The sequence below is a fragment of the Lycorma delicatula genome, chromosome 3 (genome assembly GCF_047948215.1).
Source record: "Lycorma delicatula isolate Av1 chromosome 3, ASM4794821v1, whole genome shotgun sequence".
NCBI lineage: Eukaryota > Metazoa > Arthropoda > Insecta > Hemiptera > Fulgoridae > Lycorma > Lycorma delicatula.
The window spans coordinates 85,098,643-85,111,871 of NC_134457.1; the positions used below are offsets into that span (position 1 = coordinate 85,098,643).

Sequence of the window (13,229 nt, forward strand, 5' to 3'; positions counted from 1 at the left end):
AAATCCCCCTCTACAAACCTGCAATAATGTTTTGAAATCCGTTTATGGTTTGTTTTCAGTAGCAGTTAAAATGGGGTAGAGTATGGCCAATATGTCAGCACGGTTAAAACAGCACGCAGTGATTGAATTTTTAACAGCAGAAAATTTTAATCCTATGAATATTTTTCATCGTTTAAAAGCGGTTTATGGTAGTGAAACTGTTGACAGGAATGTTGTGAATAGGTGGGTATTGAAATTTTGCGAATGTGAAGCTGGTAAAGTGATAACTGAGGACGCACCTCGCAGCAGACAACCAGTTTCTGTGACTGACAAGAAACATCGAAAGGAAGTTGACGATTTGTTTCAAAGTGACAGGCAAATCACCTAGCAACGCATTGCTATTCAGTTAGTCATATCTAACGAATGAGTAGACCATATTATCGAGCAATTGGGTTACCATAAAATATGTGATCAACGGGTACCATGCAAACTCTGATAAGTCTCCGCAAGCTTAAGTTTGAGCCAATTCCGCATCCGCCATACTCGCCGGATTTTGCTCTATGTGACTTCCAGTTCTTTCCTCATCTCAAGAGGGATCTCAAAGGTAATCATTACATCACAAACAATGAAGTGAAAGAAGCTGTTATGGCCACTTGGATTCAAGAAAGACCACCAGAAATTTTTAGTGATAGAATGCAAAATCTAGTCACACGATGGGAAAAGTGTAAACAGGGATTATAGTGAAAAATAAGTACTGTATTTTGTAGCTAAGGTTTTGTACTTTTATTCATTTTTTTATTTCATTCCAATATCTGTTTTCATTCCCATGCTACGCATATATGTGCAAAATTTATCAGCCGAACCTCATAGATAAGGGATTAGAAATTTTATAAAAATCCAAGAATTAATAACTTGTATTGTGATTCCCTTAAGGAAACATAAAACCATTATGTGGTTTAATAAGAAATTTGTTTAATGATATCAGAAAGAAGTACAAAATCTGAAATCTGGTATTTCCACCTTACCAGTTTGTTATGCAGTTATTGGAGTTACACAGTCTTGACAATTTTGTGACATTATCACACATAATTTTTCAATTCACTTAATCTCAACCACAGCTCAACTGTTTGTCAACCAATTTGAACAAATGATGTCTTAATTCTGTTTATAATAAAAGATTTTAACATTTTATCTAAAAAAACTATTTCATAAAACTTTTTTTACAGTATTAATGATTGAAAGTTTTAACGGCCTCTAGTTTTTAATTTCCAACGATAAAATTTTCAAACTTATTTATTTTGTAGATGTTGTTGGGTACATGTACACCAAATTTCATTAAAATATCTCAATCTGTTCTTGAGATAGATTTTTATTGAAAAAACAAAATAATGTACAGACAGAACAAGAAGTAAAATAGAGCATTTCTCCTCATGAACTTTCTTATTAATTTTGATGTTCTGAATCAGTCTGTCAAGTTTGGCCAACATTCTGTATTGCTGTGGGGGAAGAGATAATTAAGAAAAATGACCACCTTGTCTGACTGTGTCAAAAATCAGGCCAAAACTGAGAGACATAGCCAAATGTCAATCATTTTGTTAGCTAAGGGACTATAACTATAAATGATGTTGAATATCTCTTCTCACCTAAATCCAGTTGACATGTGGAATTTAAAGCTTTGGAATTTTAAATTAATAAGTACTGCCATTGTACTAAAGCTCAATTTTCAAGAACCACTACAAAGATTCAGAATGCCAAAAACCAATTTTTTTTATTTTTGTCTTAAAATTTAATGCCATTATGGTTCCCAATATATAGAAGTTTTTTGAATTGTTTTATGTTAAGCCAGGCAGAATTTATTAATAAATTTCAGGCCAATATATGTACATATATCTGAAAATTTCTCTGGTTTTTGTCATTTTCTTTGGATTTAGGGTGAAACCATTGACATGCACAAAAACCCAACATCAAAATTTTGCAATGATCATAAACGTATTTACAGAGCTGCAGCCAAAAAGATTAATTTTAAACATAATCCTGATAATGAAATAATTGAAAATACAAAGATGGGCTTGCTTCTGTGAAGGATTACAGTTCTCTTCTTTTTTTAAATACCCATAAAGTTAGTTGATTTCTACCAACAGAATGCTTTATCTGCTTTTGTTTTGAACAGCTGTAGCTGCCTATTTTGGAGTTGTCTTTGTTTACAGAATAATACTTTTACATTTCAGAGGTTTGACTACACATGGCCAAATCTTATCAATTTATTAAAATTAAAAAGGATATGTTAAATTTGCATAAAATAGATTATTAAGTGTAAGATATGACTAAATATATGTCAGCAGATAACAATCAAAACACTATTATAGTCCATACGATTTTTATACATGGAATAAATTCAACTGACCCACCCATTTCAACCTGAATGGATTTTAATTAATTTTTTACTTTGTAGTATCAAGTAAAATTATTTTCACAGATTATTTGATTTCCATCACATACTATCAGTTTGTTTCATATGTTTGGTAATGTTTAATTTAGGTATTATTTGTGTAGTTTCTTGTATTGTAATTATTCTTTATTAATTTTTATTTTCAGTAAAATTATGCAAATGAAAATAAATATTAAAACTGTAATATGCTAAAGTAGTTGGACCTTGAAATTCAACTGAAGTATTTCCCATTAAGGCTACAAGATGATGAGACATTTTCTAATACAAGTTGTCTACAAATAAATATCATTATGTTATCAAGCAACTATTGCCTAGGTGTGCATAGGATTATTGATAACACTAAAACTGTACTTTAATAAATGATTTAATAGTGCTAGATCTGCAGTACTTATATAATATAGTAAGAAAGTATTTCAGTCAATTTATTGGTAGATAAAATTGAAAAAGATTAGCCAGATAAGATTCGAATTATTCATATAAGTTTCTAAATGTTCCTGTTTTAGATTGATCACCAATAAATTAATATACCAACAGATTTCTTTGCTTTGAGCAATGATATGATTTATATCTAACAATAAAATAATTGCTTTAGATATTATGTTATCAGTAGATAACATACACTGTCTTGAAAGAAATAATAATTAAAACAACATAAAGCGCAGCACCTTCTTTGAAATAAAGAAAAAATTGAATTAAAAGTCCACTTGTTAGATATGAATTCATTAAAGAAACATGCAATATTTAATATGCTATCTAGCTTGTCTATAATGGAATAAAATTGGGTACATTAATTAATGAAGAAAACTTCTTATAGTTAATGCACATCTAGCAGTAGCTTAATTATTTAAGTTTTTAATTGGAAAACGTACATGAATTATTTATTTAATATTCTAGTAGTGGCCAAAAATATTTATGCAAAAAATCTTGCTGCAATTAACTTGTATGAAATTATAACCCATCAGATTGTAGAGATGCCATGAAGACATTGCTACATTTGAGTTTCTTTCTAATGTTAATAAGTTATAAAGTATTGCTTTTTAAGATTCCTGTCTCACAGTAACAGCCAGCCAGCCAGCCAGCAAGATAGTTAAGATTTCTTATATGCTTGAAATATGATTTTTTTTTGTTAACATTCTATTTTTGTTATACAATATTGTCTTTCTTTTACATATCCTTTTCAAAGAAGAATTCAGCCAGATCTTATAAGTTAAAATTATTATTCTACTTGTAAAAAGGATTCTGCAATAAGATATTTGTGCTTTTTGTACACAGTAAGAAAAGGAAAATTTATTTTGACATCCTTTTCATGTAAGGTAAATATTTTAATGAGGAATTTATTTAGAAATACACCAGAAAGTTGCACATTTAATAATTTGTCATACAAACTTGAGTGTTGGATTGGCTCAGAAGGTTTGTATAAGTTGTAGACAGTTTGGTTATAATTGTAATTGCTTGTTGACACTATTCTCAGCCAGTATTCTTTAATTTTTTTAACAGCTCTTGCTGACCTGGTGTTCCAGACGAGTAATAAGGTCTGTAGCTTTTGTGTAGACCTGCGATTATACTTGACACAAACAAGATAAGCTGTTTACAGATCCCATTTCATGTATCTGGTGGCTTATATAATATGTAATCAACCAATTACATGATATCTGTTGAAAGTCTTTTTAATAAAAAATGATTACATTACAGATAAAAATAATTTAGTTCAGGAAATTATTAAAGTAAAAAATATAATAATTTATTTTCTGAAATTCAAAAGAATGCTAAATGTCAGTGGGAAATTGTGAAGGAAATAGTGGGAGCAACTGGTAAAGAAAATAAAACTAGTATTAAAGGATGAAATCAATAATCTGATAAAATATTAAAAACAAAGTATCTAACGTGCTAAATATGTTTACCATGTATAACGATATAAGTGAAAACATGAACAGGAATAAAAAGCTATCGGCTTCAGGGATGGTCCATGTAAAAATTTCATTTTCTTGCTGACTACAAAAGAAGAGCAAAAATTTGTTATAAATTCCTTACACGATCGAAAAGCTCCTGGGTTTGATGAAATAATTTCTGTAATTTTAAAAACTATTGCTAACACATAATAGTTGTAATTGTTTATGTTATTAATTTTAGTATTGCTTCTGGTATTTTTCCAGATGTTGAAGAAAGCTGTGGTTATAACTGTACATAAAGGGGTCTGACAGGGCCGACCTGAGTAATTACCAACCTACAGCCCTCCTATCTATTATATTCAGAATTTTTGAAAAAATTATAGTAGTAATAAGTCAGATTAGTAAATTTTTGAATAAAATCTTTTTTTTAGCAAACATAATTTGGTTCCCAAAGTATACTGAATACTGAGGTTGCTCTATTATATTTTATGTCGCTAGTATGTGATATATAAATAATGGTGATTTTTGTAGTTATAATGAAGGCTTTTTGATACAGTGGACCATTATATTTTACTAGATCGACTATATAATGCAGTCGAAGTATACTATATCAGTGATTCTGTTCATACTTATAAGATCGGATTCAGTATACTAAAATAGGAAGAGAAATCAAAGGAAAAAGTACTGTATGGTATCCCCCAGGGCTCGCTGCTGTCTTGCCCTTGGTTTTTAATGTATAAATGACTTGCATAATGGCAGATGATATAGCACTGATTTATTAAGCAAAAACTATCCCAGAATTAAAATCCCACATACAGGATGACAATTTATTAAATTATGGTTTACCAACAATTATATGGCGATAAGCCCACAAACCAAATATGTTCTTTTAAATACAAAAAAAAAAAACTATACTTTTTTGACTCCTTTAAAATAGAATCAGGCGTCTTGTATGATAGCATACAATGCATTGTCCCAATATAGAAATGCTAGATAAAATAAAATACCTGGTTTTACCTGTAGACCTCAGTTTGAGTTGGAAAACTCATAGCAAAGATAAATTACTTAGATATTCAAGAATGTTTTATATGATCATGCCAATGTGTAATGCAAAAGTACTAAGAAAGATATACTTTGTTTTAGTTAATTCAACATTAGAGTATGATTTAGTAATTTGGAGAGGTAATTATCATACAGCACTCACACCACTTCTTACATTCTTATTATTTCTATTAAAAATAATTTTTTAATGGGATATTTTAATTCTATAAATAAAAAAAAATTAAAGGTTTTTTAATCCTATTAAGAAATTATTTGTTCAACTTAAACCAAATAAAAGCCAATTAGAGCTCACTAAACTTCTATTTTGTTTCTCTAAGAATATTACAATTCAGGAACATGTATATCTATAAGTACTTTTTTAACAGAAGCATACTGAGACGGATCTTAGAAACAAGTTGGATGTCCTTTATACCTAAACTTAGATTCACCATTTTCAAAATGTTTCAACTCATTACCAGAAACCAGAAAAACATTAAGAATTAAAAGAAAGTCTTTGAACGTTTTTAATTTCTTTTGTAATTGGACAGTAATAGTCATTTTTATAATACTTTGGTCCAGTTTCTATTCATTTACCTCTTTGCTTCATTAGTGAGGTGATTTTATTTTATCTGTTTTATTTGTTGTTATATTACTAGACATATTATCAAGTTAAACAGTTAATGTAAGTAGTAATTGAATCTATATATATATATTGATAAAAATAATATTGTACTGATTAGAGAAGGTCATATTGTTATATAAAGTAACAGTCGCTTTTTCTTATGAAACAATTTGTTGGTTGGCCACAACTTCAACTCGATTTACTATAGAATAAAGTAATATCTGTACCACCTCCACAAGCTGAGGCCCCGGGATCTATTTATTAATCTCTAAATTTAAAATAGTTTGTAAGATATTGTATGAGATTAATAAAGATTAAATAAATACAATATGGTGTTTGTTCAATGTAAAACTAAGTCTTGCTGTTACCTTAACCTTTTCAACATAACTTTCTTTTTGGAAACTCCATATATGTATGGAATATAATTAATGTTTAAAAATAAGAAATATTCCAGTAATAATTGTTTTATTTTGTATAATGATTTCTGTAGTACTGATTTTTTCTATTAAAAACATATTTATAAACATTCAATAGAAAAAATATATTAATTAAAAAAAATTTTTAACAGGATCATTGTAATATTATTCAAACAAAAATTATGTTTGTATCTTACTACTTTTGATATTAACAACCTGTTAATTCAGCTAAATAAAATAGATTGTAAATATTTTTAGATAGGTGAAATATCTCAGTTTTATTTTCTTTAACATTGTGGATATATGTACTTGTTTTGTTAAACAGTGATTCGGGGTCTAGTTCTAGATCATCAGCATCAGTCAAATCATCATGCAGTGGTAAATCAAAATCTTCACCGACTAACACTAATACAAGAAATAAGAGTGACCTTAAAAAAGTGAGTTTCATATACTAGTACTTAATCTCAAAATTGCTAGCAATAGTAACTACCTACAGTAGCAATGAACATCTTTATTGAAAGATTTTTACAAGATAAATTATTTTTGTAGCAGTAACTTTAAAATAAAAGACTTAGCATTGTTAAGCACAATATGTGAAAACAAGTGTATTCACTGAGCTGAGCCATATATTCATATAAAACTTTTATGACTCGCTAACAGGCCGCTGTCGTGATGAAATACCTTTTCTCATGGTTTACCTCAAATGACAAAAATAAATTATTAGTACTAGACTTGCCTTTCAGCTATACAATACACAATATGACACTTTCCATTTGGTAATTATTTTTTAGGCCATATTTGATCAGCACTGTCAAAATAATATTTTATATTTATACTATTTTATTTCTTTTTTTTATATAAAAGAAACAAAGATAAAACTTAAATAGTCAGACGAAAATGGAAACCATGAGGATGAAATGAGCATTTTGATAAAAAAAGTTAAAATTCTCAGGGCGAGATATACATGAACTACTTTATAAATAATGGTGATGGCAGTGATAAGATTTACTTTTCTGAATGATGCCACACAGCATGAACTAACCCAAGCCAGCTGCCTGAGCTCAAATGATAAAAATATAATATAGAGATTGGACGCTTCATCAGTCCCTTGGCAGAGTTCAGTATGATGCATTGTCATTAACTCAACATGTTGAATTATATATAAGATTTTTACCTATATTGGATTATATCATTTTCTTAAAATACAGTAGCTGGAAGTAATGGGTTGTAGCTCCTAAGCTACAGAACTTATTTAACCTATCAGTGGTTTTGGATAACTTATGAATGATTATTTCTGGGTCATGTATAATCAGTTTTAAAAAATCATGCAGAAGTCCATGTGCATCAGTCATTAGTGTCAAATGAATTTAATGAGGAATTATAAATTTTATATAAACAAAATTTAATATAGGTAATAGTAGTAACTGACCTTAATTTCTTTTTTGGATAGCTTTTTAGTTTTATTTTCACAAAATAAAAAAAGTTTGTAAATTTTACTCATAAAAAAATATTAGTCACAAATTCAAATTTCAAATTGCCTCATTTTATGTACATATAATTGGAAAAACTCGACTATTTACAAATATACATGCCCAATTAATTTCAATTTGCCACTCATTTACATAAATTTCAAATGCAGATGTATCACTTATATTATTAGTGTAAATCACAACACACTGATATGATTAAAAATCCATGTAAGCAAACCAAACACATCATGTTCGCACAACAGGAAACAACTACATAGTCATTGCATAAAACATTAAAATAAAGAAATTATTAATTCAGTTTCATAGAGATGGATATAGTTGTTTTCACCATTTTATTTAGTTTCAGGGATAACTGTGTGTGCTTGCTTCTTGTTCTGTAGCTTATACCCAAAACAAGACATGAAACATTTACTCAAAGATAATGTATGTTTCTGAATATTAGTTAACCAAATTTTGAGTAATTTTCCAGCTTCAGTTATCTGCTGCTTAGATTTTTCAGTCACAAATTACTCGTATTTCAAAAGCTTTTCTTATAGACTATCAGTCTATAAGAAAAGCTTATTATTATAAATTTATTTCAGAGTTATTACAATTATATTTTTATAATAATATTATGTTAAATAGTAAAAAGTATAAGAGATATAAAACTTACTTGAAGCAATTTTTCTGTTTTATGTTAATAATGGATGTTATTACAATTAAGTCCTTAAAAATCTGGTATATAAATCGTAAAATTCAGTAGTCAACTTCTAGCCCTCTGAATTTGGATGGCAGTATTCTTCATGGGGTTGTATTTCAGTAGTTTGATTTTTAAAAAAGTGTTGCATTACCCTGTGGTATAGCTTGTTTGAGCCGAATTAGCACAGATCTGATCTATGTGATGGTTGCCTAGCTAGCATGGGGCTATAATATGCTACTCGTGGAAGACGATATATGTACAGTATAATAAATTTTATAGTACAGATTTTTTTTTTGGCTCTGACCATCCCTGAATCCATTTTGACTAGTTTAGGCATGATGTACATACATATCCCATAACTCAAAAACGATTAGTCGTAGAATGTTGAAATTTTGGATTTAGGACTGTTGTAACATCTAGTTGTGCTTCTTCCCTTTTGATTGCAATCGACTTGACCAAAAGTGTCTAAAATCCTCAAAAATTTGTATTTTGGATTTTTTCTTAACTGCACTAGTAAGGTCCTCATTGAGAGCTTTTCAACGATATGTCATAAGTGGTACCTATTTTCATTCATTCCAGAGTTATAACAAAATAAAATTTAATTAATGAAATATTTAGATCTAGCAAGTGGAATGCACATCTGTTTGAAACAGACCACTCCTTTTTAACTTTTTTATTTTTTATTTTAATATATTGATTTATTAATAATTAACCTGAGATTGTAAAAAGATTTTTGCAATAAATAACAATTCAATAATAACAATAAAAAATAAAATTGAAAAAATATCAGAGTTATTGATAAAATAAGATTTTTTGTACTTTTCAATGTGTATATGTAATTTTGTAGCTGTACAAGGAAGTTGTGGTGTCCACTATTGTTTATTCCATTAAATAAATAAATTCATAACCAGATAAAACAATACTCAAATATTTAGCTAACTTATTTTTACCACTCATATTAACTCACTCTTGGACAATATGTGAGATTCATGATACAGAACTTTTCAGTCGAATTTTGAAGCACTTTCGCTTAACCCATTCATTCTGAAATTTTCCATTCAGGTTTGTTCCTGATGACAACACATTTTAGCAACTTATCAAGTCGCTAAGATTCCCCTAGATTGCTATGTGAAAAAAATGCCCCTTGAACTTATGCAACCTCGTTTATATGCATATTTTCTTACAAATTTTAAGTGATATATATATTAGGGCATACAATTGCTGCTAGAAATTCTCTACAGTAGCGATCGAGGTTTTGGGAAAATTTAGTACTTTATAACCAGATCCAAATTTTTGGACGAAAATCCGCAAATATTCCAAAAACAGTTGGTCCTAGCGCTCTGAAAAAATTTTTCGGCGCCCCTCCCCCTCATTGATACCCCATCCACTCCCAATGGTAACCATCAGATGATAATATTTTCAAGTGCCCCTGGGGTGCCGTTCAGAAACTTTGTGAGGGGGTTGGATGGTATCTTGGCAACCGCTCATCCAATTTTCATGATTCAAATGGCGTATGTATCAGCAGGTTGAGTGCTAACCATTTAATGCACCGAGTACACTCTTGATCGATCGGATCTTGGTTATCCGGAAATTAAAATTATTTAGTCCTAAGTTTTGATTGCACTTGCCCACAGTAAAACATACCGATCTGATCTTTCGCTAAATACTCTCAAACCTATGTGCTAGTGTAAAGTATAAACTTATGAAGAGTAAAAAGTAGAAAATAAAAAATATATAAAAAACAGTTTTAAAAACCACTCTTAAATGCACAAAGTATAAAATAAAAAATATGTAAAAAAATGTTAAAACACCACTGTTAAATAAAATGCACTAAAAGGTAAAAAATAATTTTAGGACAGCATCTCAGAATGGATTTGATAACAAGTTTTGATGGTGGCTTTATGTAAGATTATATGAAAATCATAGCTTCAAATTTAAAATTTGATGTTTTTGCCAATTTTTTCATATGTGTGATGAATGGCCTAAAGAGTGGGATGCAGACATGAATACCCCATTCCTTTGGAAAGAGAAATGAATTATTTTCCAAAGCTATTTTCACCAGTAATTTGTTAAACAGTTCTTTTTGTTTTTAAACAAACATTCCAACTGCAGCTTCTCCTGCCATGTAATTAAAAACGTTGTGTATAATTTATTTCCCTTGATGGTGAATGATTTTTCCATATAAATTAGACATAATATGCAAAATAATAAAATCAATTCACTACCATAAGAATAGAGCTGATAAGAATTTAGTAATTTAACGCGAATAAATTACTTTTAAAATTTCTCTTAAAGACTTCCAACTACTTTCAAGAATTGAAACTCAAAGAACACTATAATCGGACAATAACCTTAAACTCTTCAGATACACACAATTAACTGGACAAGTTTTAACTGCAAATATAGTATAAATTAGAGTGGAATCACTTACAAAAAACCAGTTAGTCTCTGAATGAATCAGGAATGGTTTGTATAAATAGAGATTTAATGTTTCATTTGAATGACACATCGTTCAGTTATTATTGACACAAACCTGAATAAAGAAATTTTTCTTATGTGTGACTCATAGCCTAAGCTAAGCGTACTGTTGTTCATCACTCTCAGAACAAAGGCAAAGAACGTAGCATAAACAGTAGACACCAATCTTGTGCATGTTTGACTTGGATATTTTATACATTTATAAAACTATAAATAAATACATTTAGACCTAAACACTAATCAGTAACAGGTGATTAGTCTGCATAATATTGTATCAAATATCTATTTCAGTATCGAATAAAGAAATAAATTATTAATTTAATAATATATAAATTCAAGATTAAATAAGTAACTAATAAATATTAGATGTGAATTTGTTCATTGATTGGAATAAACAAGTCTTACCATATACATACTATCTTTAATTTGAGTAGTGTTATAAACCCATGCTCATTAGGCAGCAAGATATACAGCTATGTTGTTCATCAGATTTATGCCAATTCGGCGTGGATAAGCTATATAAAGCTAAAACATTTCATATTTTAATGTTAAATTAACTTTAATGAAAATTAAATTTATATTTTAGTTACAATATTTAAAATATTGTAACTTCCATTCTGACATTTCTCTTGGATATTCTGGTAATTAAATTGTTACTTATAAAATTGTTTGCAAAATTATTTTTTGATCTATTAATATTTATAGTACACTAAACTGTACTAAATATAAATATTCATACAAGTTGTAAATTTATTCCACAAAAACTTTTGTATGAATCTTTTTGCATCAAGTGGCATATAGCTCTGCATCATATTTTTAACTGCATATTCTTTGGTGCTTTTTTTTTTAGTGTTGGGAAAAAAATCCTGATGTTTATGGTATAAGAAGATCTGGACGATCCAGAAAAGAGCCAGAAAGACTTAAAGTTGCAGAAAGTGACTCGAGTGATAAGGGAAAGAAGAAAAGTCCAATTAAATCACCTAAAAGGTAAGATAAATGTAAAAGTTATTACAGTTGAATGTTTGTATTTTTTTTGCTTGACACCAGTTCTTTGTATGATTTATTTCATTATTAATATTCCAATTATGTTACATTTTATGTTAATCAGAATCAGTCTTTGTTTTATTATCAAATAAAAGAAGCATTAATCTTAATTTTATTTTATCTGTACTTAGTTTTACTTTTTGTTGTTTAGTACTTGGAATTCAAATTCAGACTCTGAGTCAGACTACGACAGCTCAACCGATAAAGAATTAGCACCTCGTAGTAAGCCTCCTGGAGCACGTAAAGTAACTTCATCATCACATTCTTCAAAGAATCCTCCAAGACGTGTGCAGCGAAAAGCTCCTAAACATCGATCAAAATATTCTGATTCTTCAGAGTCTAGTTACGAGAGTGATGATGAAAGTAGCAGAAGGTAGGATTTAATTTTTTAATTTGTTAAACTAATTTAAAATTGTATTTTTATGTTTATTCTATCAACATTTGGACAAGTTACAGCTTGTGCATTCTTAGGTTGACCCTGTTCTGAGACCATGTTGTTAAACTTCACTACTCAAATTATAACAGTAAAGTGATCAGTTTAATAAAACTGATCTAACAAAATGTACTTAGTTTGTATTTGTAATCATATAGTATTTAGTTGATTTGACTTAAAGGAGTTGTAGATTTGTTAATCTCTTTTATGTTTAGTTACCTTTTGAATCTTAACGCTTACAATTTCTCTGTATCAGCAATACAGAGAAATACTCAGTGCGGATCTGCTGTTCAAAGCATTTTCAGATATCATGTTCAGAAACAGCCAATAACTCTTTTTTCATTTTAAGTGCTATTTGACCTAGCGAACGAGACTAAAGAACTTTGCAAACAAGATCTGGTGAGTGCAGGATTAGTATCAATTTGTGAAATACTATCTTAACAAGAAACACAAATTCCTTTCCACTTTAATGTTAATATTGCCTCTCATTTCACTCTTAATAATGTTGATCTATCTTGATGAACCCAGTCTTGAAGCACTGCAGAACTTGGACTGTTCTAATGTCTTAGCATACAATGGTGTAATCAAACAGCAGTCTTTGTCCTACAAAATATTGCTAGCATTTTCAAGTCTGGAAGTCGTAAAAGTGCACTTTGGTCTGATCATACACTTTGAAGGCCAGACTAAAATTTGGAGTCACGCCTATCTA

The 13,229-nt window shown here is 29.2% G+C and overlaps 1 protein-coding gene across 2 annotated transcripts in view; it reads left to right on the forward strand.

Annotated features, from left to right (window-relative positions):
* The window catches only part of Chd1 (chromodomain-helicase-DNA-binding protein 1), a 122,905-nt gene that overhangs the window by 26,315 nt on the left and 83,361 nt on the right, over window positions 1-13,229 (forward strand). For both annotated transcript variants that reach the window (XM_075360112.1, XM_075360113.1), the window contains exons 3-5: window positions 6,722-6,833; window positions 11,894-12,030; window positions 12,239-12,460. In XM_075360112.1, the coding sequence (XP_075216227.1) occupies window positions 6,722-6,833; window positions 11,894-12,030; window positions 12,239-12,460 (471 nt within the window). The remainder of the gene's footprint in view (window positions 1-6,721; window positions 6,834-11,893; window positions 12,031-12,238; window positions 12,461-13,229) is intronic.